Source organism: Drosophila pseudoobscura, chromosome 3 (assembly GCF_009870125.1).
Source record: "Drosophila pseudoobscura strain MV-25-SWS-2005 chromosome 3, UCI_Dpse_MV25, whole genome shotgun sequence".
NCBI classification, from domain to species: Eukaryota; Metazoa; Arthropoda; class Insecta; order Diptera; family Drosophilidae; genus Drosophila; species Drosophila pseudoobscura.
The window spans coordinates 16,303,399-16,328,224 of NC_046680.1; the positions used below are offsets into that span (position 1 = coordinate 16,303,399).

A 24,826-nucleotide genomic window follows, 5' to 3' on the forward strand; every position below is an offset into this window, starting at 1 on the left:
GTGCTGTCGTGATTTCATTTCACTCGGCAAACATTGACAGCTGCTGCTGTAAGAGCAGTAAAAGCTGCGAAAAAGGATATTGGAGGGGGTGGCAGGAATGGTCAAGTTCAAGTCCTTAGACACTTAGGACAGAAAGCTGAAGGCTGACGCTGTCTAAGCCGCACCAGTGGAGCGTGACCAGACAGGAGTCCCGGAAAGTGTTAAAGAAATAGCATTTGGGAGCAAAGCTTCGAGCAGAGCTGTAAGACAGTTTTATTAATCAATGCAGTCTAATCCAAATCTATTTCGATGTAAATAGAAATGATTCCGACCCGTTTTCTAGCCCCATTGTCCATCGCAAGCGTGAGCATGTAGTTTCCCTTCGGCAGTGGAACCCTCTTAAACATCTCGTCATTCAGAGTGCAGTTCCTTATAAAAACATCGTCCTGTAGGCGCGGGAATGGATTAGGTAGGGTGTGGAATAGTGTCGTAGCATTAGAATGTACTCACGGTGTAGGGACAGGTGTGATTCACATTGGAGTAGGGCAAAAAGCCACTGTGGAAATAGTAAAACACTTGCAGGGGATTAGGGTTCTTCATAAATCGGCAAAGTTCAGTGCTGATATTGAAGAGGAACGGATGGTAGCCACTGAGCCGCCGGTAAACGTTGAATCTCAAATTCATTTTGGTGATGGGCACCTTCAGGAGCTTCAGATGGATATTACCTCCGATAATGCCGCGTCCGAGCACATTCAGGCGGCAAGTCGGGAACTCCATGAACGCTGGATCCAGGCTCTCGCACTTGAGATTCGTTAGGCGGACGTAGCCCACACATTTTCCGATCAACAGGATGGATAGTAATTGTACTGCCAGTAGCCGAGGTAACAACTTCATCGCACCGATTGCCGTGGACACAAAACACTAAAAATTTGTATAGATTATGGTCTGGTTTCCCATTTGTGCGCCAATCATTTATGTATTTAGTGATTATCCAACCGAAACGTATAATACAAGCGTCGACAACTATTACCCGCATTACCCGAAATGTATTACTTATATCCTCCTTCTCATCAGCTGCCATGGTTATGGCTTCTTCGGGATGCTGCTTGACAGCTCTCTTTTGGTATCTTTGCGCAACAAAATTAATTAAGCACCCCCCTGCACTTGTTAGGCAATAAATCCTTCCTGCCTGTCACGGCAGCACACGAAACTCCTCGGAGGCAGGAGCCCGAAAGGTACGCGATGAGTGGAAGAGAAGCCGTGGAGTGGTGTCCCTGTCCCACCCACTCGTAGACGTCTCAGTGGAGCTCAAATCAGCAAGCGACTAATTTCGTTACTGGATATTTACTGGAGAGTCGACAGTAGACTGACGCCCCAAAATAGATGTTGATTTTTCCAGCACATTTTTAATTGGGACTTGCATTTGTCTGTTTGCCTTTTGCATATTTCAACATAATTGAAAAGACAAACCAGAGAGGCGAAAGAGAACATGGAAATGTGAAAGGACTTGTTGACCGACTCAATTAAGAGGCATCAAAACGTGTACATGCGTTTGTATCCCAAAAATGATTTACAATTTGTGTGTGCGAAAATGCATTAAAGTAACCCAAAGATAAACACAATGTATTCTTAATGACCATATTCCCTATATGTAAGAGGTATTCCGAGCCGTGTGCGTGTGCCTATCTATATGTGCATATATATGTACGAGCATGGCTCATCAATCATCCGCCCCGCTCTGTGCTCTGTGCTCTGCGCTATGTGCTGGGCTGTGTGAAACTTTTAGCGAAAACGTTTAAACGTGACTTCCGACTCTCGGGGGGGAGTTGAACCTGAAACCTGACACTGAGCACTATTCGTGTGTTGTTACCTTCCCCTCTCCCCCCCCTTAAGTGAAATATTTATTACAGCGATATGTCTCTATCTAAGTCCACACGGCGGCGGAGGGGGGCAGTGCAGGCACCTTGCGGTGGACAAGGTGTGAACTCTTTTAGCATTTCCCATATCTGCTGAGCTCTGCCCATTTAGGGGCCAGAAATTGTGGCTCAACGCAACATAAATCAATTATTTTTGTGTGCCGGGATGCCGCTCGGCTTAACGGGCTGCATTCATAATCGATGCTCGGCCACAAGTCCAGTCCCACTCACCCACTCTCCCACATCGATTGCGTTCACATAGCTGCCTGCACTCGTAAATTACATGAACTGAACCCTTTCCACGGTTTGGCTATTCGAACTGACCTTTGGCTGAACTTTTTGCAGGCATACAGCACTTCTGGGGACAAACACGTTTTTGAAAACTCTAAAGTAAGCGTAATTTGCCCAAAATAGCAATGGCATTAGACAGCATTGCGAAATTAAACGCGTTGAGAAATTTTACATACGTATAGTGCATTATATATTTAATGATTTATTTGAATTATTAATTTATTTCAAAATTTAAATATTAAGTTATTTTTTGTATAAAGTGGCGCCGCCACATCGGCGGGAGGTAAAACTAAAAATGCCACAGCAGCGACACGCTGTGAGATGTATCAAGTAGAATGTAGCCGTAGACTGTACTTAAGTACAATTACATTACATGTAACATCGATATATCGATGGAACGACCATCGATGGTTGCTCTGGCTCATGATATCGCGGCGCTAGATGACCGCCTGTTGAAAGTTACTTGAAAACCTATTCCTTCTGACTTAAATACTAGTTTTGGAATGGATCAAAATCCAAGGTTCCCATCAAAAGCCCACGAATCTTGCTACTGGGCCTATATTTCTATCTATTTGGTTACATCCTTGAAGATATCCTCATACCCAGGGGAATTATTCTGGCAGCTTGGAGAATAATAATAGTAAATAATAATAATAGGATATAAATAATATTTTGTTGTAACTCAGTAGATTACTGGGAGGTGCTCTCACTTTTCTTGTTATTTCCTTACAGAGTTCGTGATACTCGGTGTTTTAAATAAGGTATGTATTAATGTATGTACACATGTACGTATGATTAATTTATTGAAAATGAGTACTGAAGGTTTCCTGAAATTCTGATTCTGATACATCGAGGTTCACTGACCTGAAATATACATACTTCTGTATAGAAAGATTATACAGGTAGCGTATGCAAAATAATATTAAATTAAATAATGAATCATAATTGTTGCTGCAAGAGAAGTGTCGAGACAGTGGGCAGCGTTTGACGTTGCATTGGCAAATCCTTATCAGTCAGTGTATGCCTTTTGGGCGCCCTAGCAACGCGCTCCATAGAAACGACACACAGCCAACAGCAACGCCACACAAAGGACCAAGAGCCGCCCGCCACCTACTGGTGGCTAGAAAATTCCTTCGCTCAGTTTGTTGTTCACACTACGCGGGCGAAGTTCTACGGCAAATGGCTCAAACGGCACGCATATCCACCGCCCACGCGTACGGAACGCGGCCGTCGCACGACTACCATGCCACCGCCATATCGCTGAAACATCGCTCCAAGTCGGCTAATCCACCGCAATTGCGTCCACTTAGTGGCATCCACGGGGCGGCGGTGCGACCCCGTTATGTGCCGCCCTTTTCCATACAGTCGCAGCAGAAAAATACCGTTGTCATCAACGGGCCAATACACGAAACCACAGCGACAACGGCAAGTGCGAGGGGGCGGGCTCCAAATCCGAAATGTGCGTAGTGTCTGGAGTCTAGACTCCACACCATCCATTTACTTACCCTAATGTTTGTTTCCCTAATGACACCTGATTGTCGTGTAGGCCTAAAAAAGCAGCAAAAATCCATTTCCACGCTCAACCTAGGAATGGGCGGCTTCAATGCTGGCCCCCCAGGTACCGACTCTGGGCGGGGCACTCTGTTTCGAATGTACTTCGATCGCGGTGACTTGCCCATCAAAATGGAGTACCTCTGCGGCGGCGATAAGATTGGATGGACGGTGAGTGTTACGGGACACTGAAGCTGGGATACACGGGGGTACCAGACCAGACCCAGAACTCAGTGACCTAGCCGATATTTTAGTTTCGCCTTAATTCCGTACACCTGCGTGTCCAATTATTTCAAGTGTAAGCTAAAGCTGCAGCTAAGAACACCAGCGTGCAAATAATATGCCATTGTCTATTTCCGGAGTCAGTAGAACAGTCGCACAGCTGACGGGCCGGTAAGGAGAAGGAGAAGCAGAAGGAGGCGAACGATTCCGGCCGGATTCAGATTGCTGACATTCAAAACGTCGCGCCGTCCAAGTGTCAATCAGTCAGACCGGCAGAAAATGCTAGAATATAATAGGTGTAGGTGTAGGTGTAGGTGCAGGTGTATTGTGGGCGGAGGATCCACATTTGATGTGTGTGTGTGTGACGTGACCCGTTCTTGTTGTTTCAATGTCACAGGCCTTGGGTGTCTTTTGGTTAGAGATATAACATGGATTCGCTTTTAAGTGGTGCGTTTGTTTATCCAGGCCAAACTGCCTCCGTGACGGCTCCTGTGCCACATCACTCATGTGACTGGCATTGCTACATACGAGTATATATATCATTTGCGTCATTTGGGTTGAAGGTCAGGCCCATAGGAGTTCACGCAATTGTAATGGAAATTGACAGCTAAAAAGATAAATGTGCAGTTCGATGGGTACCGAAACTGGTACCGATCGTCGCTGTTCTGATCAGTCGAATAACATGAGGTCCCTACACGTTGATAAAACAAAATTATACTGTACGTAAAGGTTAGACAAGGTGTACATTTTGCTATTTATTATAAAAAATTTCCATTAGCAAAGTAAACAAAGATACGGCATCTTAATAGAAATCAGAACTGAAACGTTATAGAACGTAACAAGCCTAGCGTGCACATTTCCACTTGCCAGGGAACTGGCGAACTTCGAACTTCGGTGTGAAGCCTTTTCCACCTTCAGACTGTGAATCAATTCAATCGAACAACTGTTCTGTTTACCTCCTCAGTTGGACATCGACAAGCTGGACTACAGTCTCTATCTACCGCTCTTTTTCGATGGACTGGCCGAGACGAAGCATCCGTACAAGACCTATGCCCGCCAGGGAGTGACGGATCTGCTGCTTGCGGGCGGAGAGAAAATACACACCGTAATACCGCAATTAATATTGCCTCTGAAGAGTGAGTACCTGGGGGCGAGGCGAGGGTGGGGGGGTGAGGGCAAACTAGATTTGCCTGGCACGCAAATGCCTCGAACTTTTTTCGTTTAATTTGCACCTTAGTCGTTCACCGAACCGTCTCCTGGCTTCGTTCCATCCCGCCGCTATTTCAGACGCATTGAGCACACGGAATTTGGAGGTAATGTGTACGACACTGAAGATAATACAACAACTGGTGATGTCCTCGGACCAGGTGGGTCCGGCCCTGGTGCCCTTCTACAGACAATTGCTGCCAATGTTTAACGCTTTTAAAGTGAAAAACTGTAAGTGCCTCTCACAGGATATGCATTTACCGAAATACCGAATTTCCCCTGCAGTAAACTGTGGCGACGAGATCGACTATGCCCAGAAGAACAACCTCAACCTTGGCGATCTGATCGATGAGACGCTCCAGGTGCTGGAGCTCCACGGCGGCGAGGATGCCTTCATCAACATCAAGTACATGGTGCCGACCTACGAGTCCTGCTATTTAAATTGAGTGTGTACCGCCCTTATGCCTTGCTCTTTTTGCATCATAAGTATTTATTGTAATTTATATATTACAGCATCAACGTAGTAGATGTGATTAATTAAATTCAATTTTGTTACCAAGGATTACCTTTTTTTGGGGTTAATTTTTCATGCGCAGGTTAAGGGGGGATATATAAGTAGTGTGTATATATAGTTGAGTTCATATATATATATGATTGTGTCGCCCTATACTTAGAAAGGGTATAGGCAGCGACACGGCAGAGCAGCTTCCTTATAAGCAAAGCTGCTGCGCCTGCGATAGGGTCTTATTTGGTGGGAGCGTACTCGTTCTTCTTGACGTTGTGCGGCGAGTAACGGTTGTACAGGCCCCAAATAGAGTTCATTAGCTTGTCATTATACTTGACCGGAGAGTATTCCCGTTCTGGAAGCGGAGAACAGAGAGTAGAGAGACGTGAGTCAGAGAGGGAAAGAATTGCTGGGCAATGCAATTGACCTATTGGTCCCTGTACTCACGAGCTGTGTTGTTGTCAACTGCAGTCTTATCTGTCCCAGATCTCATGCGGGAGACGATCATCTCGCGCTCGTTGAATTGCTGGCGAATCTTGCAGGCGGCAAATGCACCCTGGGGCATGGTGGCCATCTTAGCAGCTGTTGGGATAGGATGCATTAAGAGATGGAGCTATAGGAGTCCTGGGAGCTACTAACCGCTGAAGGATATGGTGCTGAGAACGGATAATATGTCGGACCTTCTCTGCAGGCTTAGCTGATTCCAGCACTCTGTGAAATGCTGATTGAACTTGGTGGAATTTTCGGTCTGCTGGAGCAGCATTCAAAGACAAAAATCAAAGTCGGCGGCGAGTTGGGTAATCGGGAATATTTCGCTTTGACGAAATATCTCCAAGAGTTTCTTTGATCGAATATAAATTTGCTTCAAACTAGAGCCAATTAAATTCAATTCAATATTAGCACAATTTGTCTTAGATCACAAGGCATTTAATGCCAAAACTGTTTGATTGGTTTTTCTCGATGATGAACGAAAATTTTCATTAGCTCCCGATGAAAGCACACGGCACAAGGTTCAGAACTGAACTGAGTTTGCCGCTTCGAATCAATTGCAATTTATAGACCGCGTGTTCAGAGCTTCTGAATCTGAATCTGAATCGGACTCGAGGCTCTTCTATGGCGATAAGCGAAATGTGGACCTGTTAGAGAGACGGGAGATCAGGTTGCCCTGATAGCACCGGCAAGCGATCGATCGCCATTTTGCTTTCGTCTAGTTATCAGCTGTATTTGCTCTTGTTTTGGTTTTGTTTTTGGTTTTGCTTTTGTTTTGACTAGCTAGTCTTGAGTTGAGGTCTATTTGTTTCAGCTACCAGTGATTTTTCAAGGCGTCAGCGAATATGTGTGGCACAGAGAAAGAGGCCCTGTTTTGGCCAGATATTTCGATAATCGGATAACGATTTTGATGCGAATCTGGGCTTTACGAGTATATATGTACATCTCCCCATCAAACCAAAGGATTGGAGAGCACATCTTCGTTGACCATGAAGATACGTTAATCTAAGGCTCTAAAGCTCAATAACGAGGCAGCTAAAACCGGTTTGAGTCACATTGAAATATATACTAGAATAGTAAACGTATAAGGTCTGGGACGTTTCTGATAATATTAAAAACTGACCTAAGTGCAGGTTGTTTATTTATATTTTCACTAGAATATTTATATTGTTGACAATAAGAATCCATAAATATATAATATAACTTCCTCACCTCGGTGCGTATGCACTTTTCATGAAGCATTAAATGTAATTTGTACTGCCTTTCCTTAAGGAAAGGTATTTTCGTACCACCATGTTTCTAATATATTCAGTAAACAATGCTATACAATGTAGAGCAGTAAAACCAGTATATATGAGTGGGAGGTTCGATCTCCATGACCCGCGATCACAAGAATACAATCAGAAATAAATCATTTAATTGTGTGACGCGAAATGTGTTTACTATAAAAGTTAATCTTTACACAATGTTCTCAGCAAGTCAAGATGCAGATAGCTCAAGCAATACTCTATAATGTGTGTTTCTAATTCATGCAATCATTTCAAACACACGCCTTTGGTATAATTTGACAAAAAATCAAAAAAGGAGGCCCGAAATAAAAATAATTGATTATGAGAGTGTCTGCAGCCACGAGCGTCTGCCTATGATCACGTAGAGTCAGTGAGTTTTACTGATTAAAATTATTTTATTATAAATTCGGCTGGCGTGTGTTCTGATAATGAATATCCCGGTCATCTCTTATTCTTTGAGAGACCTTCCCAGCAAAGTTCAACGAGCCGTCAATGACTCTTGCAAAAATCTGACGTAACATTTTCAAGCAGAATAAATAACATACATATGCAGTAAGAAACATTTTTCAACTGAAGATTTGATTTAAATTCTAATGTTATCGACAACTTCTTCGCGCCATACTATTGCGAGCACCTTACAATACTAGTTTGTAGTGTTCTAGTTTCCGTTGTAGTACATACCCTTTTCACATACTCTCACTTTCATGTTTATATTTTTTGTTGACCGTTTTTATTTAATCATTATTTAACCACAATCAAATAAGAAGTCATACCTAAAAGTAGCCAGTCTTGTGGGAAAGTGATTCATCAGTCGGGTACAATTCTGTGTTCAGGGCTTGTATACTTTTAATAGTATTTTATAGAAATGTAGAAATGACATTTAGAGCCAGTTTCTAGTCCATAGCGAATGCAAATTCGTGATCAACATCCAATTCTGGATCGTTTGCCATTAAACCCTTAATTTTTTTCAAATATGCCGGCAATAACGAGTGTTGTCGCAAACTGGCTCGGTTTTGATATTTACTTTTGTCGACATTGTGGTTGACCTCTTATGTTCAAACTTTAATTTATAAACGATTCAATAAAGATCAGAGCTTTAAATTAACCTATCTAGTAGAAAATTGATTCATCAATCGTATAAAATTATGTGGGCATAGATAAAGGCCCGGTTGACAACATTTAAATCCTTGTCGCTCACATTCAACAAAGTTCGATTTGGCGCGCACCACTCGGTATATTTTCAAAATGAGACCGTATATTTTGAAATATTTCTGTGGGACGATATATTTTAACGATAAGTCCGCGGTCACACTGCTATCGATAGTGGGCACCATCGATAGTATACGATAGGTTTTCGAAAAACATCGACAGTGCAATCGATAGTTCTCAACCTGTAGTTCAAAAAACATCGCTGACTATTAGTTTAATTTTCAATGTTATATAGAAATCCAATAAATGCAAGTATTTCGAATAGGCCAATCATGTATAGAATTGATTCATCAATCGTACAAAATTGAGTGGGCATGGCTAAATGTTCTACATAGATAGTATTATTCAACGGAACAAAGAATTGGTCGTTTTTTTGAATCGAATTTGATTTCGCCGCAGTTCGCCGCAGTTCGCCGCAGTTCGCTTTAGCAACAATGAGTCTCATTCCATACACAAATGTTGCGCATTCCATACACAAAAGTTGCTGCAACATTTACTTGAAAACCGTATTTTAGTCAAAATAAAATACATAAAGGTAATTAAAAGAAGCAATCTTGTAGAAAATACATTTATCCATGGGATAAAGCTAAGTGGGCAAATCTATATAGCTTGAAATATAGGCAATACCCGATTCGCCGCAGTTTAACCTTTGCAACATTGAGTCTCATTCCATACACAAACATGTTGCTAATTCCTTGTACACATACCCTGGGGGAAAAGGATGTTATAGAATTGTGAATACGTTTGTCTTCCAAGGCTCAGTAGGTATCAGGATCGAGATAAATATATACAAGATACGAATAATGTACTCGAATATGTCTAAAGAATATCAATTTGAGAAAAGGTCTTTATAAATCACGTTTCATCTTCATATAAATTTACGAAATAGGGTGTACAAAGGCCTATACACGCATCATGTCTTCAAATACCAGCCACATTGCGACTGATTTTTTGTTGAACTATTTTGTTTAAACCTTGTTTTAGTCTACATACAATAAAAGCAAGGACTAAAAACTAACCAATTGTGTAGAAAATTGATTCATCAATGGGCTAAAATTATGTGGGCATGGCCAAATGTTCTATATAGCTAGTAATATTCAACGGAATATCAAAAACGAGGAATATGTAAAGCAGAGCTTGGGTGATATCGATAGGGGTGAGCGGTCACACTGAACAACTAATTTTAACAGCACTGAGAGGTTGATATCGATAGCGGTCACACTGATAACAACAACAACAAAAATAAAAAACAACAACAACGCTGCCGAATTTGAGAAAAAAGAAAATCACGGGAAATTGTTAATTAAAAAAAGCATAACCTACATCGGCCAAGGCAAGCACAGCACAGCACTGTACGATGACGTGGAAGAAGCAGCTAGGAACACTCGCATTGCCCTACTACTGGGTGAATATATTGATGGCCCTTTCGTATTTGCTGGCGAAGAAGACAACGTTTATATGCACCCGCATCTTCAACCTAGGCGAAGAGGACGATGTGTGCGATCTAGACAGCCGCGAGGCAGAGATATTGTTCTTCTTACTTATCGTCGTAATGATACGGTCGCGCAAAACCGGCAGCGTCACCATGATTAACTATCTGTCGTCGTCGTTCCTCTACACAAAGGTGGCCAATGCCATACTCTGGGGCTACGCGGACTTTCGCTTTGGCCTGGGCTTCCTTTTGATGTGCGTGCTGGTTGGCATGGTTCTGCCGGAGCCGTCGTATCGGGGACCGGAGCACATAACCTACTTCCGCAATTCCCAGGTGTTCGAGGAGGAGCTGGTGAGGGACAAGCGCACCAGTTGGTTGATTTGCTTCTACACCGTTTGGAATCCGAGCTGTGTCCACTTCGCCCCCGTGTTTGCAGAACTCTCCCACGAGTACAACGCTGAGTATCTGCGATTTGGAAAGATTGACATTGGCCGCTTTCCGGATGTGGCGCAGAAGTATCGCATTTCGGACAGCAGCTTCTCCCGCCAGTTGCCCACAGTTGTGTTGTTCCAGCAGGGAAAAGAAGTGGACCGCCGCCCCTGCGTGGATAACAAGGGCAAGCTGCAAAAGTTCTTCTTCTCCAGCGACAATGTACGGGCTACATTTGGACTGAACCAGCTATACAAGCAGGCTATGGAGCGGCTGCCGGAATCTGCCAAGAAGACGACTTCTCCTCTGGAATCCAAGAAGTCGCAGTAATCACTACTACCCGCCATCAATCTCATTTCTACGTGCACGTGCTAAAATTTGTTTATTATCTAGTTTTTAGTTCATTTTTATTTATTGGGTGCCCGCCACCGTTTTCAATTTGTGATCGTCGCACAACACGACGTCGCTGCCATCGCCTCGAGGACACGTACAATTACACTAATAATTGAAACTACTTGTCACTGAATCGTGTACTAGCATACGTTGCCATTTTATGAATAACATTTATGTAGTTGATGCATATGCATTTTTAATTTGTAGCTAATCAAATGTATTCAAATTGTGAAATGAGTAAACGGAGTATGTTTAATTTATGTTCTTTCATTGTCTTTGGTATTTTAGCCAATTAACTTAAGTGACCATTTCCCGTTGTCAGTTTCAAAGCGACATAGTCTACATCTGGAAGGGATTTGAGCTTCTGGAGGAATAGTTTAGGGTTATTTTTTGGATAGATAAAGTACAATTTCTCACAATTAAATTTTGCCAGAAGTTGAATCATATTAAAATCAAATAGTGGTAAATGCTCAAAAAATCAATGCAATTTTATGAACTAATTGCCGATAAATATGTTAAAGACAGCGTTTTTAATGAACAAATTTGAATCATTTTAATATTATTTAAATATACATTTTCTATACGATGTTTTGCCTTGAAAGTTATCGATATACATATATTGGTGTGGAGTTACGCTAAAAGTCGAGGTTCGTATCTTTGCTAAAAAATCGTTGCATTCAATTGTCGGTATAATTATATTTAAAATAAAATAGTTGGGCAGAACCAAAAAGTCCACCATGCCAAAATATATTAAAAGTCAATTTCATATAATTTTTTTAAGATAATATTTTTTTAAATATTTAAAATGTTAATTTATTCAAACAATTGATAGATATTTGCATGTGAAACTCTATGAAAACGTTACGCCAGAATGGAAATGCATATATGCATGATATGGTAAGGAAAGTAGTGATGTTTGCTAAGCTTTGTCACACTGAAGTTATTGTGAAGTGCCAATTATTTGGGTAAACATCAGGCGAAAGCCTATCTGCTCTTGTTTATAAAATATACAATGGAAGGGGTTGGTGTGCCCGTTATTGCTGCGTGTATGTAAAACGAAAATGTATAACAATGGAAATGGCACAACAAAAATGTTTCCGGCGTGTTGCTCTTCCCATTGGGTGGTAGATGGCGGCGGCGGCCCCACCCACAGTCAGGCGAGTAACCGGGCCAGACCCAGGACGAAATAAACGCAAATCCCCTTTATCCATTCAATATGCATACTTGTACACCCACAGATGAACGACTATAAATGCATAAATACAGGCGACTGCACACACCCACGTCACATCCAAAGGAGGATGGAGCCAAGGGACAAAATGGCAGATGGGAGCATCGCTTTTGCGGTTAATATTTGTATTTTTGCTTTATTTTCATTGGAACGGCAGGGAAACGGCCATTCCATTGTGCTCTTGTATATTGTGTTTGGTAAATAATATACATAATTGTCTCCCACTTGCATGTGCGTGAGCGGTTATTTACGCAAATGTTCGATTTCAATAAGACGTGCTGTGGAAGACAAGCGTATCCAACCGCAGGACTTTCGGACAATTATAGAGGCTTATGTCCCTGTGTTTAATCAGTGTTTCCTCATACCAACTGTCACTGTAACTGTCGGAAGCCGTAGCCCTCTGCTCCAATAGTGACTAACAAATGTTGTCAACAGCTTCTCACGGCGAAAATCCAATAAGCTGTGGCTGCACAACGCCAACAAAACGCATTGTCGTCGATATTTTCACTGTAATTCTCGTCATTGGTACAGCCAAACACTGTTGGTCACATTCAATTGATTTTAAGTGATTTTTCCGACAATACCCTACTCTCTTTTTCTTTGCGGAATAGGTAATTGCAGAATATCCTGAAAATATTCCAGAAAAGTTAGATGTGCATTATAAGCATAAGTTGTAGTTGGCTTAGGAGCAATTCAATCTATTGTAGGAGTGTGCTCTGCGTCTTAAGGGCGTTCTCCACAAAAGGGTATTCGAGCTTCGACTTTCCATTGGCCATACGATCTCACGTTTCGTTTTGAGGACGGGACGTATTTTTATTGCGTTTTTATGTCAACACCAGCTGCTGGCGTCTTAATATCGTTTGGTCGACACTCCGAAGTGGATTTTGTGTATTTCTGTCAATTGCTGACAATTAAATTAAAATTCCAGTCAATGCCAGCCGCCGTTGGAGTGGCAAGCCACGGGGAATTGCCGCAGCAAAGGACGAAAAGCAATCCAGGAACAGGTGCTTCATTCCTCGATCCACACAAAGCCACCAAAAAACCATAAGTAACCCATAGTAGCTAATCTCAGAGGCAGCTCAGAAAAGAAAACGACTAAAAGATTTAAAAGTGTTAATATTATAAACCATCAGAAAGTAATAAAAAAAAAAACGAAACGAAAAAAGATGTCCTCTCCGTGACAATGCGTTAATTGCAGCATTGCCGTGACCAGGATTCGAACCTGGGTTACCACGGCCACAACGTGGGGTCCTAACCACTAGACGATCACGGCTACGAAGACACTTGAAAGTACCGCTGCAAATAGCGCACAAGAGCCGCATATGTAGAGCGGCGGCCCCACTTACTTGCAGTTCTTGCTCTCCGAAAAGTTTATGGAGCAACGACTCCTCTCAAAACACCAATCACAAGAGCAGTAGCAACCAGTGAAAGTCTAACGAAACCCCACCGACCGACCACCAAGACGGACAAACCCAGAGACCGACCCAGCAACAGCCGATAAACGAGATTTTGGATCATAAATTAATTTCATTTTGCAAAGTACAGTAGGTGGGTAGGTGGGGTAGGGTGGGGTAGAAATGGGAGGGACCGGTGCTTGGCTTAGAATTTAAAATCGTTTTGCTCTCAGCAGTGTTTCGCTGCTGTTATATGTATTATTGTTGCTGATGCGTCAGTGGTCAAAGGTTTTTCGGAGAACAGAATCCAATCGAAATCAGTGCCGGAAAGGCCGACAGACAGAGGACTGTGTTTCCGAAACAAAAAAGTTCTAAAAATATTCATGAATAAATTTGAGAACATCCGACCCTGAAAGAATACATTTATTTGATTTTTCTCTACATTTTTTTGTTGTTGTACCATAGCACAGCTTTGCTCTGTATAATATTACAGTAAAGTGAAACTAGTATTAAACACTAATACCCAAAAAGTAGAAATGTATCCACTCTATGTATCTCTGATCCATATTCAATCTACCTTAGGCAGGCTCAACTATATGATTTATACATAATCATTAGGGACACACATATGTAGGTGAAATTTTCATAATCAACGCATTCATAGCTACACTCGACAAAATTTGCATTACGCATTCAAATTTGCCGTCCCTGAAAAAAACAAATATTTCTTTAAAAAAATTAATGGCTGTTTAATGAGCTGCGTGGATGATCTTTCCCCCTGGGTTATTTGTATAATTGACTTTTCCAGAATAATAATGAGAGGTGTTGTGCATTTTACAAAGATACATACACACATTATATGTATATACACGCATCCTATACAACTAAAATTATTAGATTCGAAAGCGACGCTTATCTAAAATTGCTACCCCTGGGAGATAAGAACATCAGTAAACGCTTACAGGCCAAATCTTATCATCTACAGTATATGATTTACTATGCTATATGGTTATTATCTCCTTATGTTCGACTAATAATCATGAATAGGATTTTTAAATAAACGCTTCAAGTGCAATTAATACTTTTTAAACTCCCCGCAAATACTTATTTTTATTTTCCATCAAAAAGTAAGCTTGCATGCAGCACGTACCCCTATCCCTATCCATATCCATGAACTTTCCCTTATTCGACATCCCCATTTAAAAGTTTCGATTGGTAATAACCGAATCCCTCCAACCGAAACTCGAACAATCCAGTTTCATAGAATATAGCATTTAACGATTTTGCAATTACCCATAAGCACAATATTATTTCAATGGCGCTTTAGTTTTTATTTTTAAAGCTATTTGTGAACGCGAGTTTTCCCCATGAAAGGGTGGGATAAATGAATGAAGGCTGGTCTCGTCGTTTCGGTTTTTTTTTGTACCGAAAAGTATTTACATGGAACCAGAAATTTGCCCTCACAAAGACAGAATACACACGGATTTTTCACGCGAATTTTTTATGAACTGCTTTTTCAAATGTGAAAAAGCAGAGCTGACCGCCGACCGTTTTTTATGAAATATGAGTGGGAAAGCACTCGCGCTCCAATAAGTGTGCAAAGGGTAGGATGTTTGGGCTCTGGACCGTCCCGTCCGTGCTTACAACTACATTCGTGAAGAGTGGCGCATAATTTTACACTCCCTCCTTGCAGCCATGTCGCCCATATGGTGGTTTTACACGTGTATGTCCTTGCAATCTATACAAGAATCGATATGACACAAAAACCTGTCATTAAACTGTGTGACAGTCAACAATCACTGATGAACTTTGAAGTCTTACCATATGTATCATAACTTCATGCATATTAAGATCTAAAATGCAGTCAGATAGCAAGTGCATGGACACGTGTTTGCTATCTCTGCTGCTGCACCATTAGCTATAAATATGGTTTGGTGCACGGCAGAACGAATAGTCGGGAACAAAATGCTGAAGGATACGGAGCAGGCTGTTGACAGTATCCTGTCGCCGTACAGCTTCGACATCCCTCACGCGTTCGTTTACAATGAGAGCAACTACGTGGAGCAGCTGTTTTGTGGGCCCTACATGGAGATGGCAATACACTTTGCCGAGGTGAATCGCTATCGACTGCTGCTGGACGAGATAGAGGGCTTGCCCAAGAAGTCTGTGGTGGAGCAGGACATTGTCAATGGGCAATACAACTTTTCGCTGCACGGGGTTCTCATTAGACCCATGGAGGAAGAGAAATTTGCCGAAGAAACGCAGTACAGCTATCCGCTGGAGATGATGATGAGCTGTGTGATGGTGCCGCTGGACCCGGAGCTGCCCAAGTGGATGTACGTGGTCTGGCCCCTGGGAAAATACATCTGGTCCACCCTGTTTCTTGCCATATTCTATGTGGCTTTTCTGCTCAGATATCTGCACTGGCGCGAATCGGCGAATGCGACCCGCTCCTTTACCAGGAACATGCTCCAGGCCATGGCCATCCTGATGTTCAGCCCCAACATGAACATGAATCTAAGGTTGAGCCAGGCTACATTGCGTGTAAATTTGTTCTACACGCTGCTGTTCGTCCTCGGCTTCATTCTCAATAATTACCACTCCAGCCACATGACAGCCTACGATATGAAGCCGGTGTTCACTCGTCCAATTGATACCTGGTCGGATCTGATTTTCTCACGGCTGCCCATCATTCTACCGGAGTCGTTGCTGGAGGAACTGCGCTCGCTCCCTGTTGTAGACACTTCCTCGCTGGAGCCTCAGCTTGATTCGCGCAGCTGACAGGACTACCAAACCCTGCTGGCGAGTCCCTCACGGTCCTATGCCTATGTGGTGACCCAGGATACCTGGAAGTTCTTCAACCGCCAACAGCGCGTCCTCATCCAGCCCTATTTCCGCTTGTCCAGTGTCTGCTTCGGCGGCCTCTTCAATGCGATTCCCATGCGAAGGAACGCGAGCTTCGCTTTGGCGCTGGATCGTTTCATTCTATACAGCTGGCAGGCTGGTCTCTGGAACTACTGGGAGGATGTGGCCTTTCGCTACGCCGTGCGGGGCGGCTATGCCCAAATCTTTCTGGACACATACCCTGTGGAGCCGCTGGATCTGCAGTTCTTTACCACAGCCTGGCTGGTGCTAGTTGTGGGCTTCCCCGTGAGCTTTTTGGCCTGGTGCATTGAGATATGTGTGCATCGGCGGAAGGCGAGGCGCGTCCAGTACGATCGCTTTGAATGCTATGGTTGACCATTTGCTTATCAATTATATTGATCAAATAGAAATTTATCTTCTTTTTTGTCACAACAAGAGGCCAACGTCTTAAACAGAGACATAAAATACTCACGGGGTCTTGTGATATGCAAGGCATGAATGTCTCACTGCTCGAATGCAATTAGAATGCTTATTATTTTCTTGTTTTACATGGTTGTAATTGCTGCCATGGGAGCATGACCCAAGTACTCCCATTGGAGTTTCTAATTGAGCCTGAGGCTAACCGGCGTAACAAATCGAAATGCGTACCGTTCAATTACCCCGTGGAGCCTCATTGGTCAAGTCATGTGGTCCTCGGCTCTGATAAGAGTCGGTCTCCTGGCACTGTTCGCTGCTCAGTCCACACATGGCTGGAACCTGCGGTACATGTACAACCTATTGAGTCCCTTTGCTCGCATGGCTGTATTCCAGGAAATCGTGTGGTTTGTAAGTCAGAAGCAGAGCGTGGACGAGATTGATCAGTTCATTCGCCTCATTGATGAGGCATTCGGGGCGTCCGCCACCCAGACAGTGGTGAACAACAACACGGAGATGCGAATGAATCGATCGCCGGCAAAAAGGAACCATATAAGCTTCGTGTTCACCACGGGCGTGGATGATCCCATAATGGAGGTGTTCAGAAAGGTGCTGCTGGGTCGCCACTTCTACTTCTCGATGATTATGCCGTTGGACAAGGTGGGTAAGGACATGAAGCCGGTTCACGATCTCCTGCGCTTTGCTTACGACCAGCAGTTTTTTAATTCGATGATCTACTTCGAGTCCGAGGACGGAATCAATCAGCTCTACGGTGTTGCGAAGTTTCCATCCATGAAGTTCATCAATCGCACTGATATTATGAAATTCTTTGCCGAAGCCGCAAAGAAGATACAGAACGCCCGCTCGGATGTGGAGGGGTACCGTTTCCCAACACCATTGCGCCAGGACTTGCCACATCTGTTCGAGTCCCGCGGCCACTACGATGGCAGCACCTACCGGATAATAGAGACCTTTGTCCAGTTCATCAATGGGAGCTTTGGGGAGCTGTTCCTGCCACCCGACGCCCTCGGCGGGAAGGTGGTCAACATGAAACAGGCCCTACAGCTGGTCCGGGATCGCCAGGTGGAATTCTGCGCTCATGCCTATGCCCTGTTCATGGCGGACGACGAGGTGGACAAAACCTACCCCCTGCATGTGGTGCAGTGGTGCCTGATGGTGCCTTTATACAACAGTGTTTCCACATATCTCTACCCCCTACAGCCCTTCGATTGGACGGTTTGGTTCTTTGTCATAGGTTCATTCTTTGCTTTGCTCTTCCTTGAGCTGTTCCGGCTGAAGAGGTTCGGGCACACCACCGGTGTCCATACCGTAGTACTAAGCTCGTTCTGCTACATTATCAATGTGCCCACTGAAGGGCAGCTTCAGCGGCCGAGCATGCTGCGTTTCCTGCTCCTCTTCACGGTGTTCTTCCATGGGTTCTTCCTTTCGGCCAACTACACGTCCACTCTGGGCAGCATTCTCACCGTGAATCTATTCCACGCCCAGATCAACTCCATGGACGACATAGTGCTGGCCCAGTTGCCAGTCATGATCATTGACTACGAGATGGAGTTTTTGCTGGAGATTAACCAGGAGCTGCCTGAGGAGTTTCGCAAGCTGCTGCGGCCGGTGGACGCTGGCATCTTCGCTCAGCATCAAACGCGGTTCAACAGCTCCTTTGCGTACTTCATCACGGAGGATAGCTGGCAGTTCCTCGACGAGCAGCAAAGCCACCTGAAGCAGCGCCGCTTCAAGCTGAGCAACATCTGCTTTGGCTCCTATCACCTGGCCTTTCCCATGCAAATGGACTCGTCTCTGTGGCGGGACATAGAGTACTTCACCTTCCGCATCCACTCCTCGGGGCTGCTCAACTTCTACGCCCGGAGCAGCTTTGAGGCTGCCCTGCACGCAGGCCTCGTGGAGCGCATCCCGGACACCCAGGAGTACACTGCTGCTGGAATGCAGCATTTGGCCATTGCCTTCATTTATCTCCTGGTGATGAGCGCAATAGCTGCAGCTGTGTTCACCATGGAACTGCTCAATTGCTCAATATTTCAAAACAATTAAAATGCATTCTGCTAGTGCTTCTAATTTATTTATTAAGCGTCACACTCAATACACCCTCACCCTCTCATGAACCTTCTCAGAAACGATCTTGGCTTAGGGGTAAACCTAACACGTCGCCTGAAGGTCACGTATTCGTACCATTTCATCTCCACAGCAAAGACGAGTCCGGACAGCACCAGGCCCAGGCACCAAGTTCGCAGAATGGTCGAGAGGAAGCTCAGACTCAAGGCGATCGGTTCCTCATCGAAAATGTGTACTTTGATAAGATTCAGGTGCACTGCTTCCCAAAACGCCTCGCGCTGCCAGTGGTCCATGAGACCCGCCTGCTGGGCCACCATAATGAACTCCTTCATCGGCGAGCGCAGGTGGGAGTCGCGGTGCATGGGGTAGACATGGTAGTAGGGACCCTCGCAGATGTCTGTCAGGCGGAAGATGGGCTTCCGCAAGTGCAGCTGCTGCATGTCCAGGAACTGCCAGCGATCGCTGGTCACCGTGTAGCCGAAGCTCGTGTTGAAAGGCTCCCTGTGGGTGTCTAAGGCCTGCTTATCCACTACGTCAACCTGTTTTAAGAAGCTGGCCGGATACTGCTGGGGCGATTTGGCGATGCGTTCGTGCTCGACACCCATCATCAGGATCCTCAGATTCGCCTCGACTATGTCCTGAACAGTGCTGATTTGCTTTTGCGGCGGAGCTGTGGTGAAGTAGCTGGTCATCCTCGAGATGTACATGTTGGACGTGACTATTCCCATGATGGCGAGCAGAAGATACAAGTATCGCATCCGCAGCGTCGGGGTCTTGATGATGTAGGTCGGCGCCATGTAGGTCAGGGTGCAGATGGACTGGAGGAGAGCGGCACTGAAGTCGCGCGGCCGCAGGGGCGAGCACCACCAGATGGCCAGGGCTATATAGAAGACGAACAGAATTATCGAGAGCCAAACGTTGTCCTGAAGAGCCTCTCGCATGTACTGTTCCGTTGGGGACTGATTGAGGAAAGGCACCATGAGGCAGCAGTCGTTGATGCCAATGGGGTAGCTGTAGCTGACCACGTACCTTCCTAGCATTTCGGTGAATGAGTGTATTAGCGTCTCGTATACGCCCTGAGCCACCAGATCTAGGAGATTCGTTAGGTTCAGATAGTTCGTGGACACGTTTGTGCTGGTGTCCAGTATCGTGGCGTTCACAAACTCGAGGAATCCCAGAAACAAGTTGCCGCTTGTACCGTGAACAAAGTTATTCTCGTAGCTATTGGTGGGACGGTCGGACTTGAAGGCACGTGGGAGGTCGTAGAGGATGGGGGTCCTGACCACATAGCCTTTCATATTCTTGCTATGTTTCTTGAAAAAGTCCTCGGCTCGCCACGAGTCTGTCTTGTTTACCACCGACGGTGTGGGGTAGGGATCCAGCAAGAACACATTATTCTTGATGGTAATCAGCACTGTGTTGATAAACTGCTTGCTCCACATCCAGTCGTAGAGACCTTTGACCTCGTTTGAGAACAGTGTAAAGGCGTCGAAGCTCTCCTCGAAGTCGCGGGTGTCCATTTTGGGATACAGTATGAAGATGGTCTTGAGCCAGCGCACTCCCCGCAGGCTTTGCGCTGCCAGTTCCATAATGGGATCGTCTCGTTCCGTTGTATAGACCATGACCAGTGAGGGAGTGCTGATAAACTGCACCATCGGAATGACAGCATTGTGCTCACGGGTTATGATCAAATTCGGTGCTAGGGGAAAGGTCGTCCAGAAGTCGTAAAAGAAGTCCAGGGAGTTCTTGTTCTTGAGATCCAGTCTCTCCGAAATGTAGAAAATAAAGTTCTTGAAGTGGTACAATTGGGTGATCTCGAACAGCAGCTCCAAGACGAATGTGTTGTTGAGCAACTGCACGTTGCCGCCTTCAGTCCCATTGTTTGGTACCAGGGTTCCAATAGTGACCCGCTCCTTGAGTATGAGCTCCGATGCCTGGTTGTCCATATTCGTTGAACGAATGCCAGCGGGCGACTGACAAGTTGAAGGACGCAACGCCCTTTAGGTGTGGGCCCACTCAGGCGTGGCGGCCGATGCACTAAACGGCTCACATTCATCAACAAGATACAATTGGAGTTTCTGTTGGACTACCGTGAATGTCAGTAATGGCTACCAAACTGTACAGGAGCGGCACGGGGCGATTATGAGTTATAACTTGTATCTTTTCCAGCAAAGCAGGTAAATAGTCGTTTGTGTATTCGATAGGAAATGTAAATCTATGCCTCATTTCCGGTCCCGCGTATACTGGCTTCGCTCCTGGCTTTAAATCAGCCCTATCATCTCTTTGTACATATCCATTAACTCATAGAACCCCAAAGCAGTTTTATCTCAAGTGCAAATCGGGCATATTTGCCATTTAGCGGTTTATGCCACAAGGGCTATATAATTGGACAAATCGGTTTGAGTCAGGCGATTGGGAAACCTGTGACAGCGGCACGGCGTTTTGTTCTGCCCAAATGCTGCATGCAGGCCAGAAAACCCAAATCGAGGTCGACACGACTGAAATCGGCATAACTGCAGCTTAAATTTGACCTGTCTTTAAAACATTCTCGTCGCTGCAGCACACTGAAAGAAATGGAATGCACGCTATGCTAACTCAAATTCTGTAGAGTACATGCCCATAGGCTTACAAGTTAATTAAATTTTTGCTATTCCGATAAATACATATTTGTATAATGGTATCTGTATCTGTATTTACCTTCATTTTTTTCTGTAAGCCATTTATATGCAAGCAAGCCGACACGCACTAGCAGGGGCGGCCTTTGTGCAGGACTCTACAAATAAATGGTTTTTTTTGCCTGAATCGCTGCAAAACGATGCTGACCCGCTGCCTTGTTGCAATGCTCATTAATTTTAATTGCCGCAAAACTCCATAATTGACGCAAATGCCACTAGCCGACAGCATTCGCACGAAAGCTTATCGAGCCTTGTCTTGGCTTTTAAGGCCACACATGCCTGCCTGGCTAATGCAATTAGGTACGCAAACACGAAGCACCCATCCACCCACACGAGCACTCGCTTTGAACGCATACACATACACACAGGAACAGAGATACAAAGTCATCGCCAATGCTTGCGGCTTAAAATATTTATGATTGATGCAGCCAAAGGTTCATCCTCTTAGTCGTCCTTTATGCCTTATTGACAGCATCATTTTCGCTCCTTTGTTTGCCGAATGATTTGTCAAAATATAATTTAAGGCTTACGTAATGCCGCCGTTGTTTCGGATTGACATTGTGCCGCATGGAATTCTTGTGAGGCTCTGAATTCGTGGGAACAGGACCAGCTGTCCGACACCTGGAGCTACACTTAGGTCGGAGCTCGGAAGAACAGAGTGAGTACAGGGCCCTGGCACTTCAAAACTCACGAGCCAAGCCGCATTGTGTTGCCTTACTTTTAATATATTTTTTTGTTTGTGAAATTCTTTCTTCCTTAATGTTTTTGCCAAAAGCTTTCAAATACATTAGCCATATTGTTGAGCCTAACTCGTCTTATACCCTGTACGCCGCCTGGATGAGGTTAATACACGTTTAATCTTTGATGATATTTAGTTTTTATACAAATATTTTACGTAATAATTCAATATTAAGCTATAAATCACCAATGCTTTTGTATCCGCTTTCGGGCAATTAGTTTTTAGTCTATTTCCCGAAATTCAATTATTATCAACTATCACTATCAATGCAAATAAAGACCAATTAAGTGATAAAGAATTCATATACGAATCTGCACGTGACAGTTGCGTTCTGATGCCAGTCAAGTCGACACAATCTGAAATTAAGTTATAAATATTTTGCCACCCGCCAGCGCTCTCTGACTTTGGGACTGGATCTGTTTCGTGTTTTCGTTGTCTGTATCTCATTTCAGTTCGCTTTAGTTGGAATATTTTTCAAGGATTTTTATGTACATGTAAGGATATCTACTTGTGCATGAGAGTGGGGATGGGATGTGTTTTTGCCATTTCTAAGCGGAAGCGAAATACGCGAAAGTAGTGGAAAGCCCTCGAGTTGTTTCCCTGCCGTTGCTCATGTCAAGTGCCAGCTGCTGTCGTGCCCCATGCCCACGCCAACGCCCACGCCCACGTCCACGCCCATGCCCCATCCGTCGATGGGGCTGCACTTTCGACACTTAGTACTGCCCCCATGGTTGGTTACTTCCCGAGGGCCGTGCCCCGTGCCAGGTCCCAAATCTGCCCACCACCGCCCTTCGGCCAGCAGGTGTGTTTGACTGCCATTGCAGCATGTGTCGAAGCGTGTGCAGGTTGTGTCTGCATCTGTGTCCGTGTGCCGAGCAACTAACTGTTAAGCGAAATTACCGCAATCTCCGCACGTCGAACAGTTTTTAATGCTGAAAAATGTATTTTCTAATTTACCCTCCCCTCCTCACCCCACCCGTTACCCCTCCTGTTGTCCGTGCTGCTCTCCGTTCCTTTGTCTGTCCGCCCCTCCGGTTTTCGGCAGCGACCACGGCCGAGAGAGCAGGTGCAGGCAATGGCAATGGGCCCTGGCCGGCCATGTTAATGAAAAGTAATTATTTTTGTGCTTAAACTCCCGTTTACTGATGGAGGAGCCAAGGAGCAGCTAGACCGCCAACTTTGGCCATGGGAGTCACAGTTTCGTCGAAGGAGCTCAGAAGGAGCCAGCCCTATACAGAAAATGTGATCCGCCACAGAGGAAAATGCAATTTGCACATTAATATCTCAGCTTTAGCTAATTTTCAATATTCAACTTACGAGAGCTGCCGGTGCGCCGAGAGCTTTCAGCTGGGCGGAGCTCCGAAAAAAGGCAATTTCCGTACTCTTCGATGCATACTTTAATGGGCTTTTGGAAAGGTGAAACGGCGAAAGGTGAAAGATAACGAGAAGGAAAGAAGAGCAAAGCAAAGCTGATTTACCAGCAAGGGAATACTTTGTGTTGCAAAAGTGGGAAAACTCATAGTGATATTCGGTGCAACGAATACCGTACCACAGGCACGTAAGTAATCACGTTACGTATACGTAAAGTGCTCAATGCAGGAAGTAAACGCGAAAACTTCTATATTACGTTTAAAAATTATTTGTAGAAAATTAAATTCTCTGCCGCTCGTTGATGAAAGGATGTGACGCTTCAATATTTCTCGTACGCTTCCTGTTATGAAAGGATATGGCTGGTTTCCTCCAGTTAACTTCGTTTCAGGTAGCATTCTCTCGGCAGTTGTTCATACTAGTGAGTTGTTTGACTCTCAATTAAGGGCTTATTAACTAAATTAAATGAAAAATAGTTAAGGCATTGCAGCGTCCATCCAAAGTTTACCCACTTAGACGGCAGCATGGCTTTTTGGCAGCTGCTGTGGATTTCTTTTTCTCTGTATAATTGAACCATTTTATGCAGCGAAAACCAGAGGAGACCAAGACACAAAAAAACCTCACTTTGCTTTCACGCCTTTTCGCTTGCTTTGGCCTTTTGCCTCATTATCTCTCCCCCTTATCTCTCTCTCTCTTTCTGTCTCTCGCTGGGCCAAGCAACAATTGCTGGCTCCGTGCACGGGCACGGTCCAGACGGGAGTCGTTTGCTGAATGAGTCAAACTGGATGAACTTTTTGGCTGGTCCTCCTGGCTGAGCACCAGTTACAGGGTGCGAGCAATAATAATGTTTGCAATTAAACTAATGAAGACATTCGCTGCCCGCTGATCAGTAACCAAAGTTTCGGAGAAGTCAATTAGAATATAGCGGTCTGTCCAGATTGCAACTCTGAAAGACCACGTAATGCACAGATTTGTGCATTTTCCGAGCTTCTAGGATATTGTCTGTGCAATCTGTGTCTGGTAAGTGCCATACTTTGACACTGAACAATATTAATTGAGTATTTTTTGTTACGCTTGTTGTTTTGGCACTCGAAATGGAACAGCATTTGTTTGCAGCGCAAAAAGGGCATGCAATCGAGGG

At 44.5% G+C, this 24,826-nt stretch overlaps 7 protein-coding genes and 1 non-coding gene across 9 annotated transcripts; 4 read left to right on the forward strand and 4 right to left on the reverse strand.

Annotated features, from left to right (window-relative positions):
* Positions 1–214: 214 nt before the first annotated feature.
* LOC6898698 (uncharacterized) lies at positions 215–1,352 on the reverse strand. Its single transcript, XM_015184829.2, has 3 exons — positions 1,019–1,352; positions 490–900; positions 215–425 (listed from the first exon to the last, which is right to left on the reverse strand). Exons 1-3 carry the CDS (start codon positions 1,058–1,060, stop codon positions 270–272), a joined length of 609 nt encoding a protein of 202 aa, XP_015040315.2. The 5' UTR covers positions 1,061–1,352; the 3' UTR covers positions 215–269.
* Positions 1,353–3,336: 1,984 nt separating this feature from the next.
* On the forward strand, positions 3,337–5,725 carry LOC4804939 (parkin coregulated gene protein homolog). 2 transcript variants are annotated; one of them, XM_015184830.2, is made up of 5 exons: positions 3,337–3,645; positions 3,733–3,908; positions 4,924–5,095; positions 5,247–5,386; positions 5,451–5,588. In XM_015184830.2, the coding sequence occupies exons 1-5, from the start codon at positions 3,366–3,368 to the stop codon at positions 5,451–5,453; spliced, it is 771 nt and encodes a 256-aa protein (XP_015040316.1). In that variant the 5' UTR covers positions 3,337–3,365; the 3' UTR covers positions 5,454–5,588. The 2 variants fall into 2 exon arrangements, with proteins under 2 accessions (XP_015040316.1, XP_001361421.1); XM_001361384.4 differs by having other exon boundaries at positions 3,346–3,645; positions 5,247–5,396; positions 5,451–5,725.
* On the reverse strand, positions 5,653–6,698 carry LOC6898699 (uncharacterized). Its single transcript, XM_002138668.3, has 3 exons — positions 6,310–6,698; positions 6,118–6,252; positions 5,653–6,025 (listed from the first exon to the last, which is right to left on the reverse strand). The coding sequence occupies exons 1-3, from the start codon at positions 6,431–6,433 to the stop codon at positions 5,910–5,912; spliced, it is 375 nt and encodes a 124-aa protein (XP_002138704.1). The 5' UTR covers positions 6,434–6,698; the 3' UTR covers positions 5,653–5,909.
* Positions 6,699–9,888: 3,190 nt separating this feature from the next.
* LOC4804941 (thioredoxin-related transmembrane protein 2 homolog) lies at positions 9,889–11,170 on the forward strand. The gene has a single exon (XM_001361385.4). It carries the CDS (start codon positions 10,015–10,017, stop codon positions 10,846–10,848), a length of 834 nt encoding a protein of 277 aa, XP_001361422.2. The 5' UTR covers positions 9,889–10,014; the 3' UTR covers positions 10,849–11,170.
* A 2,173-nt stretch (positions 11,171–13,343) lies between these two features.
* Positions 13,344–13,415, reverse strand: TRNAH-GUG (transfer RNA histidin (anticodon GUG)). The gene has a single exon. It is a non-coding gene; the product is annotated as a tRNA-His (tRNA).
* Positions 13,416–15,501: 2,086 nt separating this feature from the next.
* On the forward strand, positions 15,502–16,776 carry Ir56b (Ionotropic receptor 56b). Its single transcript, XM_001361386.3, has 2 exons — positions 15,502–16,269; positions 16,321–16,776. Exons 1-2 carry the CDS (start codon positions 15,502–15,504, stop codon positions 16,774–16,776), a joined length of 1,224 nt encoding a protein of 407 aa, XP_001361423.3.
* A 309-nt stretch (positions 16,777–17,085) lies between these two features.
* On the forward strand, positions 17,086–18,882 carry Ir56c (Ionotropic receptor 56c). The gene has a single exon (XM_001361387.3). It carries the CDS (start codon positions 17,086–17,088, stop codon positions 18,880–18,882), a length of 1,797 nt encoding a protein of 598 aa, XP_001361424.3.
* A 56-nt stretch (positions 18,883–18,938) lies between these two features.
* Positions 18,939–20,880, reverse strand: Ir56d (Ionotropic receptor 56d). Its single transcript, XM_001361388.4, has one exon. The coding sequence runs from the start codon at positions 20,847–20,849 to the stop codon at positions 18,939–18,941; it is 1,911 nt and encodes a 636-aa protein (XP_001361425.3). The 5' UTR covers positions 20,850–20,880.
* Positions 20,881–24,826: the final 3,946 nt, after the last annotated feature.